At 39.3% G+C, this 25,987-nt stretch overlaps 1 protein-coding gene across 8 annotated transcripts in view; it reads left to right on the top strand.

Moving 5' to 3' along the window:
• Positions 1-25,987, top strand: part of TLN2 (talin 2) — a 159,430-nt gene that overhangs the window by 63,469 nt on the left and 69,974 nt on the right. For all 8 annotated transcript variants that reach the window (XR_011154108.1, XR_011154109.1, XM_069025514.1 and 5 more), the window contains 18 exons: positions 1,437-1,534; positions 2,181-2,310; positions 3,732-3,884; positions 4,747-4,889; positions 6,346-6,473; positions 10,867-10,930; positions 13,077-13,181; positions 13,533-13,688; positions 14,569-14,670; positions 17,028-17,104; positions 18,733-18,913; positions 20,794-20,907; positions 21,553-21,661; positions 22,336-22,544; positions 22,683-22,781; positions 23,869-24,036; positions 24,169-24,463; positions 25,380-25,546. Coding sequence is in view for 6 of the 8 variants with exons in the window: in XM_069025514.1 (XP_068881615.1) it covers positions 1,437-1,534; positions 2,181-2,310; positions 3,732-3,884; positions 4,747-4,889; positions 6,346-6,473; positions 10,867-10,930; positions 13,077-13,181; positions 13,533-13,688; positions 14,569-14,670; positions 17,028-17,104; positions 18,733-18,913; positions 20,794-20,907; positions 21,553-21,661; positions 22,336-22,544; positions 22,683-22,781; positions 23,869-24,036; positions 24,169-24,463; positions 25,380-25,546 (2,498 nt within the window). In the remaining 2 variants the exon portion in view is untranslated. The remainder of the gene's footprint in view (positions 1-1,436; positions 1,535-2,180; positions 2,311-3,731; positions 3,885-4,746; positions 4,890-6,345; positions 6,474-10,866; positions 10,931-13,076; positions 13,182-13,532; positions 13,689-14,568; positions 14,671-17,027; positions 17,105-18,732; positions 18,914-20,793; positions 20,908-21,552; positions 21,662-22,335; positions 22,545-22,682; positions 22,782-23,868; positions 24,037-24,168; positions 24,464-25,379; positions 25,547-25,987) is intronic.

The raw sequence follows: 25,987 nt of genomic DNA on the forward strand, positions 1-25,987 counted from the left end.
TCAGCTGTGTACATTTCACTCCTGCCAGAAGCCTGGTCCCAGCACAAAGGTGGCCATGATTTTCATGTGCAAGTTGCACAGCTCCTGCTATTTCATTACCAGGTGCATGCCCCACAAATGAGTATCAGAGCAGTCTGTGCTTCCTTGGTACTTCTGTGCTCTGTGCAAGGCACTTTGTCTGTTTCTAAAGATCACAACCTATTTATAGGCACAAATTCTAAAATCTTAGAGAAGTGATTCTGTATTGAATCTGTATCATAAACATTGCTGTATGTACAGATGACTTGGCCTTCCAGGGGAATTTTTAATTAAGGTCACCAGGGAAAGTTTTTCATCTTATTCAGTTGTTTTTGGAAGGACTCTTCCTTTAAAATTTTGTATTTGTAAGTCAGTCACACTTTTATTAATTAAGTGTAAGGTCTTTTATATAATTGCATAAGTAGTTGTGTGTTTAAAGTAAATGCTGTTAAATGTAAATTATTGCTATGCATGGCATTTAAGGATGAAATATTATCCAAAAATTGTAGGCATTTTTACCTGGCTTTCTGTTTAAAGGGTCCTGACACAAAGGCTGAAAGTAAACAAGGTAGGGCCCAGAGCTGCTGTAGCAGACTGTGCACTGCTGGCCATGAGAAGGGGCATTAGCTTAACCTGCAGAACTGCACACAGAGCAGGCTCAGCTGATGAATAGTTGTTTGTTGTTTGTGAAGTACAGTCTGTATTGACTCTTCATGCATATGGATAAGCCTTAAATTAAGTCATGATACTTCATTTTGTGTATCTGGAGTTTAGTCTTTGAAACCTAAGCCTGGGTTTGTTTTGGTTTTGTGTGGCAATGAAAACTTTATCATTTACTTCTGAAAGAATCAATTGACATTATTTAGCCTTCAAAAGATGCAAGTTTTTCCTGTGTTTGTTGTGGATATAATTCTAGAAGCCTTGTATATTTTTAAATACCTAAACCTGAATCATCTACCAGATAGATTCCCAAGTTTATAATAAACTCGTTCTGCGGAGGGTTGAAAGCAAACTGTGTTTTGAAAATAGAACTGCTGCTTGAAATAGTACACTATGGTTAAAGCCAAACTTGCTTGTATTTTTGGTTAGTCAATTCCAGAGCAGGACCTGTGAGCATTTAAAAAAGGTTGTCTCAAAGAAAAGTAGTTACAAATATAATGCACAGTAGATGTGACATGTGAAGATGTGATAGTGAAGCTTTTGTTCAAGTCTTCTATAAAGCCTGAGGTACCCTGCTATCTGCTGCTAAACTAAATATTTCATGAAGCACAGAAAAAAAATTCTACCCGAGTTTATTAAGAATGGAAGGTAAGTGTAATGTAGGCTTAACCCTGAAGCTGAATAGCCCTGAATAAAACCATGTTGGCTTTACTAGGTTTGATATTTTTCAATGTGTCTCTGTCTGTTCTGTTCCGCAGCTTCTGACTACGGCTTGTTCCTGTCAGATGATGATCCTCGCAAGGGTATATGGCTGGAGGCTGGAAGAACACTGGATTATTACATGCTGAGAAGTGGGGTATGGTGCAAGTCTGTTTCTTCCTTTACCACCATGTTCTTAAAAACTTGTTTACTTAATAGCAAGAAGAATGTTTAGCATTTGGAGGGGTAGGAGGGTCTTGAGCCTGTTCCTGAACTTGGCGTAGTCCTTTTCCTTGCTGTGCCTCAGATGTCAGTTTTTCCCTGCATCAGGTTGTGACTGAGAGCTACTGTGGTCAGTAGTGTCTTCATAGAATGATTAACAGAAAGTTGAAAACTAACTTCTGTTATATGCTTTATATTTGAGGTGACCTTGTGTTAGAGTTGGTTTCTTGTATACTTGAGGTGGTGAGGTCATACTGGCTCACATTCTGGCCAGCTTGCTACAGCCACAGGGCGTTGCAGTCCTTTTGAAATGCTGGACTTGGTTTCGCAGAAAAAGGCACTTTGGTCTATATTGTCCTGACAAGGTCTTACCAATTAGGACAATTCTTGAAAAATTACATTGGCAGATCTAAAAGCAGACACTTCTCAAGTTTGTTAAATGAGTAAGTTGCCTGTACTGTAACAAAGGAAAAATCCAGCTTGGAGAGTGGGAAGGGAATCCTGTTTTAGGCATCTAAGGTAGTGCATTGGCTTGCGGTGGCTTCCAAAAGCATTTTGAAACAGTTGTGTTTATTTCCTAGGATATATTGGAGTACAAAAAGAAACAGAGACCTCAGAAAATACGTATGTTGGATGGTTCAGTGAAAACAGTCATGGTGGATGATTCTAAAACAGTCGGAGAATTGCTGGTTACCATTTGCAGCAGGATAGGTAAGATTCTGGGACCCACATGCTTAAGAACTTGTTTTTCTGCCATATTTAAATTTTGATTGTTAGGATGTTATGTGGCTAGAAATTGGCACATGTGAAAAATTTACATTTCTTTCAAGTTATTATTTACTGAACACTTTCTTGAAATGCATTGTCCAGGTTTTATCAAAGTCTGTAGAGAGTCACCTGTATCCTTAAACTTCAGGTTTTAGCAGTTGAAGGCACAAAGTTATCCAACAATACAGGTACCAATTTTTTATTGTACATTACATTTACGTACTCTTTCCTGCAATGGGGTAGAGATTTAGAACTGAATTTATACTCAGTTTTAGTTGGATAAAAGAGGAACACTGCTGACCTTGAAATGTACCCAAACTTAGGACTTTGCGTTGTTATGATTAGAGTTGATCACAAAATTGTATCATTTGTAAAGCAACGTATAGAAGCCATCCAGAGCAGCTGGTCAAGAATGTGTCGTATTGCTTATAGTCTGTCTCAGTATTTAGCTAAATAGACATTTTTGAAAACAAATTCGTATTTAATGCATGCACTGTAAGCATGGCTTAATTTAAGTCGTAAACCCATGCTTAAATCTCATTTAGAATTCAAGCACCCTTAATTTGATTTGTTACTTTACTTGGAAAGTGAATCATCTGTTTCAATTTTGAGTTTTTCTATGTTGGATTCTAATCTGGTGTAACTAATTTACCTCAAAAATTTCATTAATGCAGTCATGTAGGTGAGCATTTAATTTGCTGTCTGGTATAACATAAACACGCTTTTCCAAATGGTACAAAAACCACACAGAACAAAGAAATGAGAACAACTTAGCACATCTACTAAATATTGTGAACTGATTTTTGATTCAGTTTCATGTAAAATTCACAGGAAGAGTTGAGTCTTAATACTTTAAATAAAAAATCATAAATTTCACATGGTTTCTGTTCATCAGTTGGCTCTGCCACATTTCTTTTACATCATGGACAAGCTGAAATTGCTCAGTCCTCAGGAAGCAATTGTAGGCATCCCTGAATGGAAATTTACTATAGCCTGTCTCCATTTTGGAATTTACTGCTATTTTAAATTCCATCATGTTTTTAAACTGACAGCTTCTTTTGATAGGCAACAGGAAAAAAAAAACCTCATACTTAATACCTTTCTGAAAGTGGCAAATGCAGCATATGACAAAGAAATGATGTATTGGAAAGACAAGGTCAGATATTGGCAAGATGCCTTAAATGCAAAAGTTGTAGAGTATTCTTCTTGTTCCCCATACACTGTTTTAGCATTTCATCTGGCATATACTTACTGTGTTTGGAATAAGCCATTGGTATTTTAATATGTGGAAAAGAATATTTCATCCATTCTAAAATGTATTAAATTTTTATTGTTACGAGCACTGGATTTATTTATAATTCCAGGAATAACAAATTATGAGGAATATTCCTTAATCCAGGAGAGCATCGAAGAGAAGAAAGAGGAGAGTACAGGAACACTTAAGAAAGATAGGACACTGTTACGTGATGAAAGAAAAATGGAAAAACTGAAGGCAAAGCTTCATACAGATGATGATTGTGAGTAATGTATTCCAGGGTAATTCTTTGATTAGTATCTTTCCACAGTATAATGCAAGGAAGCCATGCAGGAATGCATATTTAGACTATTCAGTGTGTCTCAGTTGGTTCCTGGCTGTATTTTGCATCCCTTTATATGTAGCGCTGTCTGTGACTGAGTATTTTTAAAATGAAGTGAATGGGCAAGTTAATGCCTCTGAGAGTCAGCAGGTGTTTTGAAGTGCTTTTTGTTACGTTTGGTAGGGGTATTCTAACCTGAGTGTGAAGGGTTGTTTTTGTCCCTTGATTAAAGTTGCTTATTTAATAGCTGATGACTGCTGAAAGTCATCAAAAGGTAGTTTTGGGTTTGAAGGCGTACGTTTTAACTGTCAGTGAAGTTTGCCAAAGAACTAAGACAGTATTTGATTTGTTTTGTGTGTTAAGTCATGAGAACTGTTTTTTCTGTTTTGCTGTAAGACACTAAGGTTAACTGTAAGTAGCAGGAAGATGTTCTAAAATTGTGTTTAGGAATAAGAAAGGTAAACAGAATCATTTGTTTTAGAGGTAAAATGTGGTAAACTTAATTTGTAGTGAAGATTTGAAGATCTAATTTTAGTGGTAAAACATTATTATAGTTGTTTTGTCAACAATATTAATGGTGTTTATGCAGTAGTATATCCTTGTTGATCAGCAGTGCTGTTTTTCAGTTCTCATTTGTAGCAAACCTTCAGCACTGATGACTGGAAACAGAAACGAAAGCAACATTTCTTGTGGAGTTTCCCCCCACAGTGGAAATGCCAATTATCCCATGAGTTTCACAACAGCCTTGAACACTGACAACAGTGTGGATTTAACAATGTGCATGTCTGTGGCTCTGTTGCAGTAAATTGGCTGGATCACAGCCGGACCTTCAGAGAGCAAGGAGTGGATGAAAATGAAACGCTACTCTTGAGACGAAAGTTCTTTTATTCAGACCAGAATGTAGATTCAAGAGATCCTGTTCAGCTTAACTTGCTTTATGTTCAGGTACAGTAGCTTCTACCTTGCTGAGGAAACCTATTAGGTTAGTAGGTTAGTTAGAAAACTTCTGCTGTTTAAATACTCCGTCTTCTAGAATTCCAGCTCTGGATGTGCTTTAGTTTTACTCTTTTGTCTATCTCTCCAAAACCACATGATAGTACAGAGGCTTTGCTGATTTTTTAAAATCAAATACTTTGAACCCAGTAATGGACACTGAGCCAAAAATCCGCTGGCTTTCATGTCCTGCTTCCTTAAAATTTGTAAACGTCTTTAGTCCCAGTTTGCTCTTTTTAGTCCTTCTCTGTCTTCTCTGGATGGTGCTCTCTGTGTAATGTAGAATTCCAGGTCAGTCTTGTGAACAGCTTTGTGTTTCTCCTGTCTTTTTCTCTTCTGCCTGATCAGTGAGAGAGCTTCTTCTGCACTCCTTTCCAGTCTTCCACTCAGACAGCACACAAGGCAGTCAGGTTTCCTGTCAAAAGAGTCCATGTCATGGAACACAGTAGGAGTCCATCTAAACAGGTTCCCAAAACTGTTAGAGGGACTGTACATACCTTAGCAAAGCCAGGAGCTTTATGCAGAAGATACTATTTAACTGAAGGTGCCATTGCAATTGCCTGCAATTTAGTCTGAAAAAAGTAGGCTTTTAAACTCTTTGTTAAATGTAGGGGGTTTTTTTAAGTAAAAAAACAAAAATGAAGGTTTGATGAAATGAGCTGTTGTTACACTTGATGTTGCTCTAAATTACATTTTAAAAATCTGAGGCAAAAGATAAGGCTGTTCTATTGCTTATAGCAATACATTTTCGAAGTTTTTTTAGAAGTCTACCATACTGAGCTGTTCTTCTGCCACTAAAATATTACATTCAGGCTGGTATGACAGTATGTGTTGATAATTGTCATTGCTTTGTCATTGCTTTGTCATTTCTTTGTCTATGGATAGATGAGCCTTCTATTGCCAGAGCTATAAAAATCTGTCATCTTCAATGACTGCCAAATTTATACAGAAGGAAAAAAAAATGCTGTGTGCCTTCTACTGTTGCCATATCTCTAACAGTAATTTAGTTTTTGCATACTGGTTATGGAGGTCCTTTTCCCTCCTATATGAAGCAGTAGGATGAAAGCTTTTCAATGTGTGTATATGCACAGACATGTATCTGTATATATGTGTGTACACACAGAGAAGTGTATGTGCATGTTGTATTTTATTTACATGTATCAGGAAATGGCTGTCAAGTTCTCTTTTTGATCAAAGCTGTTACAATCATAGCTTCAGTAAGTCTCCATAGATACTCACAATGAAATAATCTAGCCCTTTGTTTTATTAGTCACATACACATCCAGAATGGAATAATAAGGACATTCAGAAGAAGTGTGTGTTGCTGGCTGTATTCAGTCTTTCAAGGAATTTGAGCTGGAATAGTTGTTTTGGGTGTCCCTGACATATCTTTGTTTATCTTCTCTAGGCTCGTGATGACATTCTGAATGGTTCCCATCCTGTCTCCTTTGAGAAGGCCTGTGAATTTGGAGGCTTTCAAGCACAGATCCAGTTTGGACCTCATGTAGAACACAAACACAAACCTGGATTTTTAGAGTAAGCACTTCTAACTTCTAAATTTGGGTGACCTCAAGTGTAGCTAATGTTGAGTTGTCACAGATTAAACACATTTTATTACTCCAAGCAGAGGTAATCAGATACAGTGTGTTTTCTATAGCAAATCTCCCAGTGAAAGGAGCCTTATTGCACAAATCAGCAGCCTCAGCTGATGAGGGGACCTTTGGCAGTAGCTTATTAGACAGCACAGGGCACTGGCTCCTCCCAGAGTGCCAGTTAAGTACACACTTAGTACTAGCAAAGTACAAGACTGGAAAGAAGATTTGTCATTTAAATAAAATGAATACTGCTGTGTTTAGGGGTTAAATTTACAAACTTTTTAGTGGTACTAATCACATGGTCAGATTCACCCTCTCATGGTGGTGTATGAATTGAATTCTAGGACTGTGTTCTTTGTTTCAGGCATGGCCAGAAGTTCTGCTTACAAGTGGCTCATCGTTACTTTTTATTGTGATACTTAATTTACTGCTATCAGCAGGGCAAGTTAAGTTTGACTGAAATCTAGATGTCCCACTTTTCTACTGATTTTAATTTTCTGATTGGTTTACCTGCAGTAGAATTAACCAAGGGCCGAAGTCTGAGGAAGGCAGTGTAGGAAGGTAAAAGAGAGCTATTTACTGCACAGTCCATAGAGCCTTGCCTACATATGAGGCTCATAAATACCTTAATTGGAGGCACAAAACAATGGGTGCGCATTTGGTTTCTGTCCTGTTCCACTGGCAGAGTGCTCAGTGCTGCCTCAGGCTTCCTTTGTGAGCCTCTCTGGGGTTTACAGTATTGCAGGGAATCACTGTGAAGTAGTGTCTTGCTGTGGAACATGCATTGCTGCAGCACTGGGTGTTTGAAACACTTCACTTCTGAAAGATATTCCTGAAGCAGCAGTTCAGTTATGCAAATAAACATCTTTCAGTTCAATTAATAATCAGCGTTTCTTTTTACTATCTGTCTGCTCCTGATTGGCCCATGAACCTTTCCTGTTAGAACTACTCATGTCTAGGAATTACAGGGGCTCAGTGTAACAGCTTCATTGTACTCCTGGTTTTTATTTCCTAGAACTGTGACCAGTTACACAACAATCTTTTTCTGAGATTTGTCCATTGTCTACTTATTCTTCCTTTCTCCTTCCACTCACTGAAGAGTATTCCTGCAGCAAACCATTGGGGTATTATCTCATGATAAGCTAATCTTGTGTCATGGTAACGATTTCAAGAGTTAGGTGTTCCCCATAGTTGCTTTTAACTTTTAGAGCAGTAATTTCCCACGAGCTTAACCAGCAGCTTTTGCAAACTGCTGTACAGTGTTCAGTTGCTTAAATTTTTCTAGGATTTTCTAATGTACTACTTGGTTTTTTCAAACTCCCTATAGTGAGTGTGTTTTATGGCAGACTGGAGCTGCTGGCTGGATGATGCTTCTACTTTGTACACAGCACTGGATAGTTTGGAGTCCATCACAAAATAGTCATCACTCATACAATGTGCATTATCTTTTTAAAATTCTAATAGAGATGAAACATATTAATAACTGAACCATATATTAGAAAAAGAATGTTACTCCAGTGGAAACAATTTTGAACCAGAATTCCAAAATTTAGAACCTTGTGTTTTGCAGGGCATTTTCTTTACTGTTGTTTTATTTTCATTTAGGGCTTTGATTGTATTAGAACCAAACTTGGCAGGTAACCAAGTGTAATTGCTCTCTGTCCTGGTTTAATCAGTTTCATAAAATTAAGTATTTCTGATTTAGAGGTAATTCGGTTTTTGTCCTCTGTAGATGAACCTGCTCCAGAACTGTAAGACCCTGGTCATTGTCTCCTAATTTGAAGTGTACATGTTTATGATTTAGTGTTGATGCATTTGGTTTTACATAGCCTTCATGACAGCCTTTTTGTGAAACCTCATGCTTTTGTTTTGTGAGTCTAAATGAGCCAAGTGATCCTGGCTCACTATGAACCATATATAGAAACAGTGTTGTTAAATGCTCAATTTTTTTTTTCTGAAGATGCATCTCTCATCCTTTCAGAAAACAAACTTCTTAGCTTGTTTTGGTTTTTTTATCCCCTTGAAAAAGAGCGAGCATTTTTTAAAGTTTCATCCAACTGTCTTCTACTGTTTGGTGCATAAACACTGATTCTTTTCAAGTAAGAAGGTAGTTTTATTTTATATAAACGGTATGCTGTAGCTCAGTGTATGAAATACATTTGAGAGGTATCCAGTCACTTGCTACTGAAACCTCAAGTTGCTATAGGTTCCCTTTAAGGGGAATCTGTCAGCTCGTACAGAAAACAGCATAGAACAGAATAGCACTAGTATTTCATGAAATTGTTTGGAAACAGCTTAGTTTACTTTGCCATGTCTACAATATGTTTGTGTAGAGAGACCTTTTGTATCCTTTTCTTTCGTTGCTAAAGTATTCTTGGCACAGATAAAGATTATTGCCTGCATCTTGCTAAGACGTTGGCATTGGTTGTTGGAATTCCCTTGAAGCTCATGCCAAAGTAAATTGTGAAAGCATTAAACTATCAAATTACAAGTAGTCCTTCTTTGTGCCCTTCATGGTACAGATGCAGTTTTGCATGGCACCTATGGAGGTACCCTGGGGCTGAATTTGCTGAGAGAATATCTAATAAAGAGCTCACACTGTTTGTCTGCAGATAGGAAAGGAGCACCTCCAGCTGCACACCTCCACTTCTTTGCAAGCACACTGCCAAACAGAAAAGCTGCAGATGATAATTGAGTTTGATGCTGAGCTCAATTCTTGAATCTAAGCTGGTTTGCTGAATTAAGCTGTATTTTTCACAAGCACCTTTATGCTAATGAAAAACAATCTAAATGTTGGCACTCATGCATAATTTTTTAAGGAACTAGAAGATGAAACTCAGTGTAAATCAAGTTAAATCAACACTGCTTGCTATTAGCTGTTTTTAACTGAGTTCAACGTCCTTCTAATATGTGTAATTTAAGGGATTAAGGAAGGCTAAATTCTAAGGTATTTCCATTCATTTTGCTAGCTCCAAAATAGCTGCAAAATAAAGTGAAACTACGTTTGTAAAGAAAATATCTGGATTATAAGTAGAATTAAAATAATTTCAGTCTGTTCATGACTGGCATTTCACCCTTTCAGCTGAAGTGTGATCACTTGTCTCTTGATTTAAAAATAATGGAAGGTGATAGGAGGAAAAAGCTTCCAATCCAACTGCCACTCTCATGTGCAGGGGCATTACAATTGCTGTTTAGTGGACAGAGCCCAAATTATTTTCTTAACTCTTGCTGCTTATGAAGCTCCAAGTAATATTTGCTTAGCAGTGTTTTTTAAAGTGTTACATTAGTTGAAAAGTAAGTAGACAGGCTTAAAAATGTAATGGTTTTGAGAGTTTATCAAAACATATACATATGGATAGCTGAGAAAATTAACTCTAGCTAATAAAGTAGGAGAATTTAAACTGCATTGATAACTATAATTTGTTTATGTAAATCCATTTCCAGAATTAAACTGTTTAATTTAGGTTTGGGTTTGTTTTTTTAATTTGCCTTGGGATTTAATTTAACTAAACTGGTTTGAACCTGTGAAATTCTGTATAAAAGCACCAGTTCTTTCATACTAGAGACACCAGCTTTTAAGACAATAAGCTGTATTCAGTCCTTACCTACAGTTTTAATTTGGCTCTTCAGCCTTCCCTACCCCTTGATGTCTTTGTAAGTAAGTCCCCAAGAAAAGCTTTCATTATCATGTTTTAGTGAGATGTAGCTACTACAAAATCAGAAGAAAGATTAGCAAGAACAGTTGTTCTTACTTTGTTTTATAATGCTAGAGCTTCATGGAAAGGACAAAATGTGTGATCTCAGTACTGGGTAGTATTTTTGAAGCATGAAATCCTAATTTAGTCTTTCAAGCTATTTTGTCGATTGTCTGCAATGGCAGGCTTTTGTGTTTAAAACACACACACACAAAAAAAGCACAGTAACATAAACAAAAAACTCAAGATAAATACCCATCCCCTCAAGATAATAAAACCAAAGCAACTCCCTAGGAACAGCTGGACAGTTTTTTTGCTGGTGTTGTTTAAAACAATCCATGCTTCTCAAAACTTCTAACTTTGTATCTTAGTAGGTAGTTCTAGCCTTCAGTGTTAAGTGTTGTTTGTTTGCTGAATACATCAAAATAAGGAGGACATTCTCCAGTCATACTATTTCTGTGATTCTTAATAGTCTAAAGTAGGGGGAATCCTTAGAGACTAATTATTTTAACAGTGCAAGTTTCTTCAGGTGGAAAATGACCTGCTGGGGGAACCTAGTGCTAGTAAAGATGTAAGGAAAGCATCCTTCCTCAAGAAGGAACCATTAACTTTGGAATATCTTCTTTTTTTTCCCCCTAGCCTGAAAGAATTCCTGCCTAAAGAATATACCAAACAAAGAGGGGCTGAAAAGAGAATATTCCAGGTAATTGTGAGGCTGATAAAACTGCTATAGTTTCACTACCTTTATAAGAAAAATCTGATATTTCCCAGGTGTATACTTTGTGTATATTTGAACTATATAGCTATCAGAAAATGAAGTATGAAGTATTTGATAGCTTTCATTTTATTTCTTCAGCAGATTTATTGTCCTGATCCTTTTTTCTTCACTGGTGAAGAAATGTGCTTTGTTAAAGGGAGATAGTGAAAGTTCAGTATTTTTAAGATCTTTTTTGTCAGTTGCATTGAAATATAAAGATGCATATTTGTACTAAAGTAGACACAACGTTTAGGAAAGCCAGTTTTAATTTCAAACATGAGCCTCAATTCTGCTTGTTAATGCTTGAATTCAGTGGTCTGTGTGGGAATCATCCCATTGTGAAAGACTGGGGCAGTTGAGTATAAAATGGTAAAATATACGGATACTGTTAGAAGTGGTCTCAGAGTCTGAGTACTGAAGATGCACCAGGTATCTCTGCCCACTGAAATACAAGTTCGGCAATACAGTGGAAGTTGGAAAATTCTGAGGTCAACAGGTGAGAAAAAGTCATCTGACTTCTGGAAGGAGACCCCAGAGATCTGTGATCTCAACCTGGGAGACAGGAGCAGGAATAGATCACATCCTTTCTTTTGTCTGCTACACTCCCAGCTGAAGAATTCTATAACTTTGTAGGTCTATTCTACCTGGAGTTTTCAGTACTCCTTTTAGATCAGTATGTCTAATACTTTTGTGTGCACCTTTAGGTGGTGCAGTGACATTGCAATTCAAGCAAAAACCAAATTTATTCACCTCTGAGTATCATAGCCATGCTGTTCATAGCATGGAATTTTTGCCTGTGTCAGATAAGACCTATGAGTAGTATCTGTCATTGCATGCTTTAGTGCATGGCCCAGAAGCTTATCAGTGAGGGCACTGATCTGGGCAGAGATGCAACAGCAAGGTAGAGTATGTGAGTTGTCTTTTTGAAAAAAAAAACCCAGCTGTTTACCAAGTCATAAAATTCTGGAGCTTGGCAGGTGTTTTTTACCAAATGACTGCAGTGACTCCATTTGTGCTCCTTGCTCTTTCGGGATTCTGGGTGTGTTCTCTGTGCTGAAGTTGACAGTTAGGAGCAGCCTGTGTTCTTGGGATGTAAGAGGTTTTTGGAGTTGCGGTTGCTTCTCCCAGCCCTCCCATTTGGAAGCTCCCACACTGCCGAGGTGGGAACAAGTGGAGTGGGAAGGCGTTTCCCATGTTCCTGGTGCTCCCCCTGCTGCCATCAGTCAGCATGAAAGAGGTGGCACCCAGCAGTTCAGAAGCACGTGAGGGGAAGATAGGGTGGGATAGGGAATCCCACAAACAGGATTTAAGTAGCGAGGCGTTTGGATACGATTTTCAGCACAGTGGTCTGGGATAGGAGAGCAGATGCTGGGAGAAGTTTGAATACATAAGATGGTGCATGTCATTACTTATAGGTAATCATCAATCTACTAATGAGCAAGTTGTTTAAATAATCAATAGAGACTGAGTTACAAGGCACACTTAGATGAGTATTTCAGGATGAACTATTTAGAAAAATCATTGTTTGTTCCTCAGCTGTAGAATTATTTTTGTGTGATGGAAAAAAATTCTGGATAGTGTTGCAACTGGCAAAAAAAGTCCTATTGGAAGTACCCGAAAGACATGAGAAATGGTCAAATACAAAATATGAGGCTGTCATGGATCAGAAGTTCTGGGCACAAAGAAGGAATAAATAATCTGTTTCTGGGGGGGGAAAAAAAGCTGCTGGAACATGTAAATGATTTTTAAAAGCTGGGTGAAGAGACATTAATTGTATGAAACCTAATGGTGCCAAATAGCAGGAATACCTAGAATTTTAAACTCTGTCAGAAGTGGTTCAAATGTGTATGGTCTGAGACACAGATTGAATGGTTGATGGTCAAAGAGGAGTGTTCTATTTTCCCAGGTTGTTTATTTTCTCTGATGTGAGGAATTATATGATAGTTTTGCTAACATTTCTACCTGGTGTTTTTTCAATTATTCTAATTGTAATGAGTATTAGCTAAGCATCCTGAAACAGAAAGAAGCTGTACCCTTTTTTTGTTTCCAGAAAGTGCAGGTTCTGCCTAATTGGTACTGAACTCTCTTACAGGAGCACAAAAACTGTGGTGAGATGACTGAAATAGAAGCCAAAGTGAAGTATGTGAAGCTGGCGCGTTCCCTGCGCACCTACGGGGTGTCATTTTTTCTTGTTAAGGTAATGTAGCTCTTGCTGTGACCATCCTGTATCCTTGGTTGTGGATTACCTCAGATCCCTCACTAAGCAAAGGTTTGATACCTCAACCACTAAAATATTTCAGTTTCCTGGAGGACTGAGAAGAGGGATTGTCTTTTGAACTGAATGGTAAAGATGTACTAAAGACCAGAGCATCTTAATGCATTGCTTGAAAATCATTGCCTGTAAACAGACAAACTAAGCCTGGAGTTTTAAATTGTCACTGTCTGCATGCCAGTTTCTTCCCTGTGTCAGTATATTCTATCTTGCGCTTCCTTTCTCCTGTGGCAAGCCACATTTGTATGGAAAACAATCTTCCACACCTTTTTATAGGAAAAAATGAAAGGCAAAAACAAGCTGGTTCCTCGTTTGCTGGGGGTCACCAAGGACTCAGTGATGCGTGTGGATGAGAAGACCAAGGAAGTATTGCAGGAATGGCCACTGACAACTGTGAAACGCTGGGCTGCCTCACCTAAAAGCTTCACTCTGGTAATCTTTATATACTCAGAGGACAAGGGATCTGTGTGGCAAGGAGACTTAGAACAGTTTCTGTACTGTAACTTGTTATATCTTTAATTTTCTAGCATTATGTAGAGTCACTGAGTCCTCATGTAATAAATTGGCCCATATTGGAGTCCAGGTTCAATCTGTAGTTTGGTGCTTCTAGACAGGCCAGTTCCTCAGAAGTACTGTTTAAATCTTCTAGTAAACCACTGTTTAAATCTGGTTTGTGCCTAAGTACTAAACAGTTAAAGCATTATTATTCACACTTGTGTAAATAGTTATGGTCCTTGTCATTCGTAATGTGCTTTGTGACTTGCAAAATATAAACATAAACAAAGTCAGATGGCTTATTCATGCATCTGATAATTACAAATTTAGAGAAACTTCATGAATGTGATACTTTGTTAATTGGTCTATAGGAGGCCACTGCAACATTCATTTTGGATACTAAAAGGTTGTTTAAAGTGATGGAACAAGAGGCAGAGGCTAGAAAGTTGCATTCACTTGATTCATGTACATCTAATTTCCAATTGCATGGATGATTATGCTCTAGGATTAAATTCTAAAAAAACTTTTCTCCATCCTCGAGTGAAGGAATCTGATAAAGTTAGATGAAGTCTCTTGGGCATTTCAATTTGTGGAATGTGTGTGACTAAGCTGAAATAAAAAGCATTCTTCTCTCCTCCCTTAGTCCCCCATATAGACTGGTTTAGAATCTTGGAGCAGTTTATCTTACTGTTGCATATAATAAAATGTCTATACAATTTTAAAATTTGAATTTTCTCACTTGTATTTGGTACTGTTTCTTCATTTACTTACTTTGCATTTTCAAATAGGTTTTGGGTTTTCTCCCCTTTTTCTTCAGGATTTTGGTGAATATCAGGAAAGCTATTACTCAGTACAGACCACTGAAGGAGAACAGATCTCTCAATTAATTGCAGGTTACATTGATATCATCCTAAAGAAGGTACAGTATTAACGTCTTGGCATGTAGCAAAAAAGCCAATGCACAGCCTCAAATATGTACAAACTGCAGTTTTTCTTTCATGAAGTCAATGTTGTGGTTTGATGTTCTATATTTTTACCTGCAAGTAAGGCACTGCTTCTGGAAAAATCAAGGCTATTTATTACACCTCTAGCAAGAGTCAGACTCAGTACAGCACTCCTGTTTAAAAAAAAAAAAAAAAATCTTTGCTTTTCTGTCTGGAAGGTGACCTTGTGACTGTGAATGTATATCCAGGGAAGAGTCCAAAGCTTCAGTTATGGATTTTTAAGCTATGGTCCAAAGTGATGAATCAGGCAGGAAGAAATTATCCTAGAAACAGTATTTAAAACTACAGCAAGGACTACACAAAAGTTGTCCAGGTGCTCCTGTATATAATGTACCAAAGCTGAGAAAGTTTTTTGGCCAGACAAACAAACCAAAAAGCCCCAACAGTACATTGCTTTAAAAACACTATGATTAGTAAAGCAAAGAATTAGACCTCAGTTGTGCAGGGAGGGATATAATCAGTGTGTGTGAAGAGGTCAGACTGCCTTGAAACTTGTTTTTATGGAATGTGCCTGGCAGGAGAGAGGAAGGGCTGATATGCATCTCCAGTATTCAAAATATTCCCAAGCAAGCAAGTGCAACAGCAAAAAATGGCAATTTTGCCAACAAATGGGGAGCTGAATGGTCCCATTCTAAGCATGCTGTATAGAAAAGCAAGGTGCTCCAAACAGCACTGATTGCTTCTTGTCAAATTTTCACTTTATTGGCAATCCAAACTACATCTTTATTTAGTGTAATAGATTTTAGTAGTAAGAAATCACAAAGTTAAGTAGCCCAGAAGAATTTATTGCCTTTGTTCATGTGAGCAGTGTAAGATGTAACATCAAGTGTTATGTAATAAAAGGTTGAAGAGGATTGCCAGAATTCATCACACAGACTTCATCACATGCCTTTTTCTCTGAGGCTGTCAGGCTCAGGTTTAATAAACATCAAATAAATTGTGGGTTTCTGTAGATGGTTTAAAACTTGATTCAAAAGTAGCTTTGCTCTCTAGTGCCAAATGAAAGCAGCCTTCTGTCTTGATAGAATGCAAATGTGCAAATTTCCACTCCCAGTCCTTTAATTTTTTTTTTTTCCCTCTACCATCTGCTGACACAGCCAGTTTAAAATGAATGAATTAGGAACAGGTTAAAGCATAAACACCCATGATTCATATGAGAAGCTGCAGTTCACAGTTGTCGAGCCCACGTTATTTCTGTGATGGATGCCTCAAAGTGGGGTTTATTGCTCTCAGTTGCCTATTGTTAATTCTTGGTGTGTTTTGGACTGGTCTACCTCATTTTCTTTGGTGTGCATTGATAGATACGTTTTTTTCTGCTCAAGTGTTATTAATACAGTGTTCTCCCATCCAACCCCTCATGTCCTGCCGTTTTAGTGATAGGTCATTAATCAGGTGACAGGGAACCCTGAACTTGAGTAGTTTATACCAAAATTAAGAACAGTAGATTTTTTTTTACTTTACATTATTATGGAAGTAAGGCACAATCTTGATTAGAAATAAGGAGTTTCAGTTCATACATAAAATCGAACTCTGATAGTAAGAACTTCTTTCTCCAAAGTCGTGTGTTCATATAGATGTGCATGAGGAGTTCCTCTTAAATGTATCCAATGTCATAGTGGATACTTCGCTATTTATATTAATCTATATGGACTCAAACTACAAATCATGTAGCAAGGTGGAAAGCAGACAGTTTCTCTGCACTAGGCCACAAGTAGTCCCTTTTTATAAGGCGCTATTTCTGTGATTTGTAGTTCCCTGTTGTTTCTAATGGTTTGCACTTAATGCCATTATGTATATTTACAAATCTCTCTTAGCGCTAAGAAACCCCTCCCTCATGACGTCAGACTGTCCTGGACCTTAAAACACCTATGGTAAAATAACTTGGAGACAGTATTCAATTTGTTGTCTTTACTTACAGATACACGTTTCCTACTGGTAGGTAGCACCATACAGTAACATTTCAGCACTTTCCTTTTACCTTTGCTCAAAAAGGCACCACCAGGCTTTTTTCCTTTATGTCCTTCATGTGCCAGGGTTTAGAACCTGGGCTGTTAAAGGCTGAAGAGCACCTCTTCTCCAGTGGAGGTTGTATTGTCAGTCACTGCCCAACAGCGTGGTGTTCAGCACCAGACAAGGCTCTATAGGTGTCGTGGTTTAGCTACCACAACAACAGGTCATTTGATTAGGTTCGTGGTAAATGGCAAGGAAATGGTGGAGAGAAAGTAAAAAACAGCACACATTGTCTAACTTATCTTTTTTCCCCCTCCTCCAGAAACAAAGTAAAGATAGATTTGGGCTTGAAGGTGATGAGGAATCAACCATGTTGGAAGAATCTGTTTCACCTAAGAAGTGAGTGCATGCCACAGGAGGAAATGGTCTGTCTTTAAGAGCGTCACATTTAGCTGCAGTAGCTTTTTCAAATTAAGTAGTAAAGTTATTACTGCTAAAGAATGGTTTCCTACAGTGTATTTCAATAGAAGGAAGGCTATCCCCAGGCAATTTAGCAGGCTCCTAGCTTCATTCAAGGATTGAAGACCAGGTATTCATCACAAAATTGTTGGTTGGAGCAACCAGCAGTGGCACCAGGTTGTGCTAATTTGACCCTTGAACAAAGGCACTCAGGCTGTAATTCAGTAAAATGCAGGGGCAGAGAGTGGGATAATGAAGCAGAGCTGAAAAGCTGTAGTATTTTTTTTATCTTCATGTATGATTTACAAGGTTTTAGTTGCTTGTGTGTGCTATTTCCATGGTTTCCAGTAGATTTGACTCCTGTCAGTTTAGTTGTACACAGTGTTATGAGCAGAACTGACTCATTTCACCAGCCAAACCCATCAGATGTGTGGTGGGCGTAGAGGAAAGGGTTTGGTACAAGTAGGGCAGGTTATGGTTTTGATGGGAAAGTAACTGAATATAGCAGAACACAGAACTGTAGAGCTGGCCACACTCTTGAAAAGGAATGTCAAATCTTTCTGTGCAGTGAGACAATAGAAACAGATTTGTGACATTTTAAGCAGTAATGAGCCATTCAAGTGTTTTCTTGGAACTCTTGAGCGTGGCAGTGTTAGCAGTGTTTATGTGAAAAGTCCATTTGATTTATTGTTAAGCGTATGGTTTATATGAGATAGATTTGTTAGCTATTTCATGTGGCCTTATGGGAAATTTTATCTTTTGATGGATCACACATGTTCAGATGTGCTTTATTTTGATATGGCCCTTTCCAAATCACTTCCAGAATGTACTGTTAGCTAAGTGCTTTGCAGAGAAGCCCAAAACTTGTAGTGGATAAATACAAGATTTTTTCACAGTTGAAATCACTTTTCTTTTTCCTCAGCAGAGTGTTGTTGTTAAAGCCTGAATTTCTGTCAACGTTTCTAGCTATTAAAGCTTAAATCATGTTTAAATATGAGGAGTGTATCTGGCAAAGCAGTTCATGACCGTGGATGGCAGTAACTTTATTTATTTTTCTCCAGCCCATTATCTGAAGCCCATTATCTGATGGACTTCCAGCTTATTTGCAGGTGCTGTGTGTGCTTGTTTGTATAAAGGTGGAAGAAAGAAAGTTTTCATCCCTGTTCTAGGGAGTACTTGAAAAAGATCTCCGTAAAGTTCATGCTTCTATTTTCTATTTATTAGCCTGTGATACAGCTGAAACAAAGCAGTTGTTATGCCATAAACCTTGCTGTGGTTCTATCTGCCATGCATCTAAAAGGGGTAAAGCTATTGTATCATCTATAACAGAACTGCCCAGTGCCATGTTTCCTTGGTGCCTGCTCATTAGTGCTATTAATAACTGATCTGTCAGAAACCCTAGATTATCTTTTTTTCTAATATGTTAGAAAATGGTTAGAAAGAAAAACCATAAAGTTTTCCAGCTTTTCCAGATGTTGTGAAATGTAATTTAAATCCTAGAGGAAGAACAGCTGGCAGAACTCGATTTGCAGGAGCTCACTAATTCTGTGTTGGATGTTTTTTCCCAGATCCACTATTCTGCAGCAGCAGTTCAACCGAACTGGGAAGGTGGAGCATGGCTCCGTGGCACTGCCGGCTGTGATGCGCTCCGGCTCCAGCGGCCCTGAGACTTTCAACATTGGCATCATGCCTTCTCCCCAGCAGCAAGTCACAACTGGCCAGATGCACAGGGGACATATGCCCCCACTTGTGAGAAACCTCCTTGTTTTGTGTGTGAAACCTGCCTGTGCAGCAAGTAGTCAGAAACAGCATATTATATATATTTGTAAGAGCAGGAGCCCTGGCTGTAACTTCCTGACTGTTCTACCAAACATAAGTTTTGAGTATCCCTTAAATATTTAGGGTGTCACATTTTGACTTATTTCCTCATTTTCTTTGAAGAAGGCTTTTCCAGCCTTTTCTTTACTTCTAAGTAGTTAAAACTAGTATTGAAAGGACAAAAAAAAAGGTTTAAAGACTGGCAAAAGTAATCAATTTAAGGATAAGGCTTACTTCTAGCTTATCACTAGCCCACCAACTTAGAAACTTTTTAGCAGGCTTAAAGCTGATAGTGCTTTTTTTCGTTTAAATTGAAAGACTTTCACAAGCCCTAAACAGCATTTAGAGAATATAATCAATGCTTAAGATCATGACATACTGCTAGAAGAGTAGTCTGTGTAGTGGATTGACCTTGGCTGTTTGCCAGATGCCTGCCCAGCTGCCTTTTCACCCTTACTCTTCAAGCAAAGAAGTCTGTATAAAAGATATACAAGATTAAAAAAAGCTTTATATCAGTATAGGTCAAGATAAAGACAGGGAGATCATCAATTACTTTCATGGGCAGAACAGAATCAGCTTGGAGGTAATGAATTTAATTTATTGTCAATTAAAATACAGTTGGATGGTGAGAAACAGATGAAAACTAAAAACACTTCTCTCGCTCCCTTTTTTTACACAGACTCAACTTCACTCCTTCATTTTTAACTATTCTGCTCCTTGCTCACAAGTGGTAAATTTGTAACAGCCCATCTCTGCTTCTTCCTCCTCACACTTTTCCCCAGCTCCAGTGTGTCCTTCTTGTGGGCTGCAGTCATTCAGGATAAACTGGCTCAAGTGAGCGTCCCTATGAGCTGCAGTTCCCTTCAGGAGCGCCTGCTCCAGCACTGGGCTCCTTCCTGGCAAGGCCCTGCTCCAGCACAGGCTCTCCACAGGCTGTAACTCCTTTCAGGGAAATACCCACTTGCTGCAGTGTGGGGTGTTCTGTGGTCTGCAGGGCAGATATGGGGGTACCCCCTCCAACACAGCCCTCTCCACAGACTGCAGGGAAATACCTGCTGCACTTTGCTCTCTCCCACAGACTAAGGAAACTCAGCTCTGCTGTCTTGAGCATCCCCTCCACATCCCTCTTTCTGCAAGGTTGTTTCTTGAACTCCTTTTTCCCTGCACTGCCCTTTCTCACCAGTTTATCCCAGAGATGCCACTGGTGTGGCTGCTGACCTCATCTGTGTCCTGTGCTGTGTCTGTTGGAGCTGTTTAGAACCAGCTGTGCTCAGCATGGGGCAGCCCCTGGCTAATTCTCCCAGAGGCCACCCCTGCAGCCAAAACCTTGCCACAGACACTCAATCCACACAGCATCCTGCTCTGCCTAAACCCCTTCAGTTTTCTCTTAGTTTTATGCATATTGATGACAATTTAGTTTTAGAATCATCCTTGATTGCATTGGGAGGCTGTCCCAGGAAATCAGTAATGATCTCCTAGAAGCAAGTTGAGTTTTCATGTTGCTCGAATGCAGGTCGCTAAGACAACTCAGTGGGTTTGTGTATGTCTGATGGCCATTGTTTGAGCTGAGAAACTTGAGCACTTTATATGTGTGAAAGTACCAAGGAGAGTAAAATGGTATAAGCAGAATCAAGACTGAGAAGAGTTTGAGAGCTTTGCTTTCTCCATTGCACCAGGGGAACGGCAGCTCTCTGAAATTGGCCTGGGGTGGTTGCTGGACTGTTGTCACTCAGGGTCTCTTCATGCTCATGTGATGTGCTTGAAGTGCTCTCTGGAACACATCACAGCCATTGCCTTGCTCTGCCTTGCAGACCTCAGCTCAGCAGGCCCTGATGGGGACCATCAACACCAGCATGCATGCAGTTCAGCAGGCACAGGCCGACCTCAGTGAAGTGGATAACCTGCCACCTCTGGGACAGGACATGGTGAGTTCTTCTAATTCACACAGAAATGAGCCTTAGTGCTTTGGGGTGTTTACAGACCAGTTTAGTCATTGTCCCCAGATCTAAAGTGATATTGCTAAAGCTTTTAAAATGAGGTAAAAATTGTGTGCTCTCTTTGAGGAATTCATGCACAGTGTTCCACCTCACTAATCAGTCTCCTGAGATCGGATGTAGCAGACTTCCTTGCATAAATCTGCCTGGAATGCTATTGTTTTGTGGGCATATGTACAGTTAAACACAAACTATGGGCAATATTAATGGTGGGACTGACTGCCTCCCAGAGACATGAAAAATAAGAACAAAATATGATTCTGTTGTTCTTGATCCAGGCTAGGGCAGGAGGACAGAGCCAGAGGGTTATTGCTTACAGGGGACTGTCATTCAAGAGTGTTTAGCCTTGCTTATGGCATTTACCATAAAAGGGCAACTGTTGAAATGTGAGAGCAAATCTGTAGTGAATTAATCAGCAGAAGAAAATGCTTGCTTTCATATTTCACTTTAAGGGCCTGCTGGTTGTCCTCTGTTTCGCTTTTAGAAGTTCACGCAGGAATGGGAGATGCACATAGTATCTTGTCTTACAGAACCTTGCTGCAGTCCTTAATTCTTCTTTTTGTTATTGCTCTTCAGGCATCAAGAGTATGGGTTCAGAACAAGGTTGATGAATCAAAACATGAAATACACTCTCAGGTTGATGCAATCACTGCAGGAACTGCATCTGTTGTTAACCTTACAGCAGGTAAATTTCACTGGGAAGGATTTCCTTGCAGTCTCCTAACTATTTGTCAATCTCTAAATCAAGTCACATATGAACTGGGTATGGGGCAGCTGCAGAAAATTTTCTTTAAAACACACCAATAGCTAAGTGCATTGATATGTGCAACCAGCTTGGTGTCCCTCCCGACACAGTTTTTTGTATTTCCAGTTTCTGTAAAGGTGTAACAGTCACAGAAGGTAAAATGTAGCTTGCTTATCCAACAGTAGAAAGTGCTGGCCAGGTTACTACAAGAAAGCACCATTGATCTGGCTGTTGTTAAGGAGAGATTGTTTTTATTGACAGTGGTTTTTTCTTCAGCAAATTACAAGTTGAGGTAGCTATGTGTGGCTTAAAAGGGACAAGGCTGTATTACCTTAGGTTCTTTCAGTATTGAAAGAGGCTGAAACTGTGGCCTTCTCAGCAAATTGCATTGAATGAAGACAAATTCTCTTAGAGGATAGATTATTGCAGAAATGTAGAAATCAGAAAATTTATAGCAGTCTAATTTTTTTTAAGTGATGAATTACTTAGTAGGCATTTCTTGGCTGTCTTGAAATGTCTCTTTTCTCTCAGCAGAGTGTAGCTTGTTGTAGCTGCCCCCATTTCCCTTCCAGCCACTGACACATTCTGATCATTGAAAACCATTTGCTCTGCAGGGGACCCAGTTGACACTGATTACACTGCTGTGGGATGTGCAATTACAACCATCTCCTCCAACCTCACTGAGATGTCCAAAGGTGTGAAACTGCTTGCTGCTCTCATGGATGATGAAGTTGGAAGTGGAGAAGACCTCCTGAAAGCTGCTCGAACCTTGGCCAGTGCTGTCTCAGACTTGCTGAAGGCTGTGCAACCTACTTCAGGAGAGGTGAGTATAGAAAAACTTCTCAGGTTCTCTTTTTTGGTATTGCTTGCATGCTAATGCAGAAGTTCCTTGAGGAAATCTAAAATTAAAGTAAAGCTCATTTTCTTTGAATTAATGCATTTCACTGTTATGTCTTCCCAGCCTCGCCAGACAGTTTTGACTGCAGCTGGAAGCATTGGACAAGCAAGCGGGGAGCTACTGAGACAAATTGGAGAGAATGAAACAGATGAAAGGTTCCAGGTAATGAGGGGGTTGCTTGTCAACTGTCAGAACTGTGCAGTTTTGTAATGAGGAGGTCCCTGCATAAAACCAGGCTTCCCAAAGTGTGGTTAGAAAATGCTGGAGTTTCTCTGTGCTGATTGAGGTGAATCCATTTTGAAGTTGTTTTTAATTACACAGTCACAGAGTGCTGATTTCATAGGAACCCCTATTTCATTCTGTGCATCATACAGATGCTCTCATGCTTCATGGAGACCTTTGTGCACTGTATTTCTTCTCATTAAATACAGTGGGTTTTATGTAAGTGTTTGCTGTGCCTGTATGTATACATGTAAACCAGAAGTTAATAAAATCTTTTGGTAAACTGAGTAGAAGAAAACCATTGTATTACGGACAAAATCTTTTTAAGATGAATAGTAGTATCAATTATAAAATTACAATGCTTTATGATTTAACAGTGTTTGCTATTAGCAGTTTAAGACCACTAAATGCTCTTAGACCTCTTAAATGCTCTGTAAAAAACATGTCTGGATTTTTTCACTGAATGGCAGGGACAGGTTTGTACCAGAACCAGGGGAAGGTACTTTTCAGCAGCAGATAGACCTCTGGAGTGCACTGTGTGCAAGGTGTCTGCTAATAAAACTTAAAAGCCTTTTTTACCACTTCATCCATCAGTAAATCTGTGCAAGCTTCATCAGAGTTCTCATTTGTATTCCTAGCTGAGTATGTATTACAGCTCTTGGCTAAGAGAAATAATATAAGAATTCTTGTCTGTGTTATGGAGTGTTGGAGAAGGTGGGTAAGGAAAGGGATGGTTTATCATATCTAAAAGCAAAACAAAAAGTAGTGAGTTTAATTTTTGAAATGCAAGGTTTTCTGCCTGCTGTGAAGTTGAAATTACAAGTAAGTGTACTGGAAGTTTTTTTTTTTACTGGAAAACCAGGTCATTTTAACAGTACAGTCATTAGGAAGACTCCATCCTACTAAAAAATTGAAATATATGGGTGGGATTTGAAGTGGAGAAATGGGAAGAAATTGTTTGGACTTAGTGATTGCTGGAATTGTGTGTTTCAAGGTCACAGACTGAGTTTTCCCATTTCTTTACCAGGATGTTCTGATGAGTTTGGCCAAAGCTGTTGCCAACGCTGCTGCCATGTTGGTGCTAAAGGCCAAGAACGTAGCACAGGTGGCTGAGGACACGGTCCTGCAGAACAGGGTCATTGCTGCTGCTACCCAGTGTGCCCTCTCTACTTCCCAGCTTGTGGCTTGTGCCAAGGTGAGGCAGTGGTGCTGGGGAAGGGGCAGAGCATCATGTCCAGTGAGTCCTGCTGTGCGTTCCCAGTGGCCTTGGGAACAGACTCTGTTAAATAAACCTTTTCTGAATGCTCTGGGTGCTCTTTCCATGCAGGTGGTGAGTCCCACCATCAGCTCCCCAGTATGTCAAGAACAGCTGATTGAGGCAGGGAAGCTAGTGGACCGTTCTGTGGAGAACTGTGTGCGGGCCTGCCAGGCTGCCACAGATGACAGTGAGCTACTGAAGCAGGTCAGTGCAGCTGCCAGCATTGTCAGCCAGGCCCTCAACGACCTCCTGCAGCACGTGCGCCAGTTCGCCAGCAGAGGGGAGCCCATCGGACGCTATGACCAGGCCACAGACACCATCATGTGTGTCACCGAGAGCATCTTCAGCTCCATGGGAGATGCTGGTAAGTTCCTCCGAGGAGCAGTAGCTTGCCACAATTCAAACGTGCACCACTTTTCAAGTCAAGGAAATAAAAATCCTCTGACATGTGCTCTCCTTCTAGGCTAGTGCTGTCATGATGGGTAGTGATCCAGCCCATAATATAAATCAGCAACATGCACATAGCTGTGTGCTAGATAGAGTAAATGTTCTGTGAAAACAATCAATACCATGCTCAAGGAACACTATAATATTTTGTCTGTTTTCTGCCACTGCTTCACTTCACAGAATTGAATAGCAATTTCTCATCTCCAAATCTGAAGACAGGCACCTGGGTGAATACTTCACAGTGATTGACTTCATTATGCATAGATTTTGTTGTAGGTTTTTAAGCTTACTTCTGCTTTTTCTTCTGAGATGTTTCTAAAAAGTGCAGCTTCTAGAACAAGAAACCAAGATGGTTTTGGTCAAAACCATCTTAATGGTGCTAAGTGTCTTCTGACAAAGTTCTCAGTTTATGTTGGACAAAAGATAACTCCCCAAAAACAGAGGAGGAAGATGGGTAATTTTTATTGAAGGACTGAAATCTTGGCTGAGATTTGAAAGCAAAATTATTAGTCTTTGCTGGGACAGGAGTTTCCTTGAACTGTATATTCAGAACTAGGTAAAAATACTGATCGTGTGTTTTTGTCTTACTATCTAGATTGTAAATGCTACATTTTTTTCTTAATCTCCACTGTAGTTGTTTCTGTCATTTATATTGTGATCCAAGATTTGTTTATGAAACTTTCAAGTTATATGAACTATGTGTGTATCATTTTCAAGTAAAAAAATACTTCAGCAAATGTAACTTCATTTTTGCCTTGTGAAAAGATGCTGAATTTTGAAACCAAGACTGAAATTCAGAGAGAAGAAGGTAAAAATGCAGTTGTGCTCCCCAGGTGAGATGGTGCGGCAGGCCAGGGTGCTGGCTCAGGCCACCTCTGATCTCGTCAATGCCATGAGATCCGATGCTGAAGCAGAGATCGACATGGAGAACTCCAAGAAGCTTCTGGCTGCTGCAAAGCTCCTGGCAGATTCCACAGCCCGCATGGTTGAAGCTGCAAAGGTACCAGGAAAATGAACTGTCAGCTTAAAATTGTAAGGCTAGACACAAAGAAGAGATGGTATGTGGGATTTACAAATAGGATCTGGCTGATAGTAGAGATAGTTTCTCTTATCCTGCGGAAGTGTGGCATTTCATGACTTACCCTAGGTACATTCCAAAAAACCAATTTATCAGCTGCCTGGATTTTTTTGGTTTTAAAAAATCTTTGTGCACTGCTTTTGCTTTCCTGTGTCCATGGTGGTCATGACTCAAGCCATGTAGGGCAGTTACCACCAGCCCTGAGCTGTGGTGCAGGGTCTTCTGCCAGTGCAAATGGAACAACAGAACCACAGCAATCTCTTAGTGGAGTCACTACAAAGCAACTCCCCTCTGTCTAAGCCTGGGGAATCTTGCCTGTATTGTTCCCCTCTGCATCCCTCCCTCCTCATTCTCACAAGAGAG

This window comes from Aphelocoma coerulescens, chromosome 10, assembly GCF_041296385.1.
Source record: "Aphelocoma coerulescens isolate FSJ_1873_10779 chromosome 10, UR_Acoe_1.0, whole genome shotgun sequence".
Classification (NCBI taxonomy): Eukaryota; Metazoa; Chordata; class Aves; order Passeriformes; family Corvidae; genus Aphelocoma; species Aphelocoma coerulescens.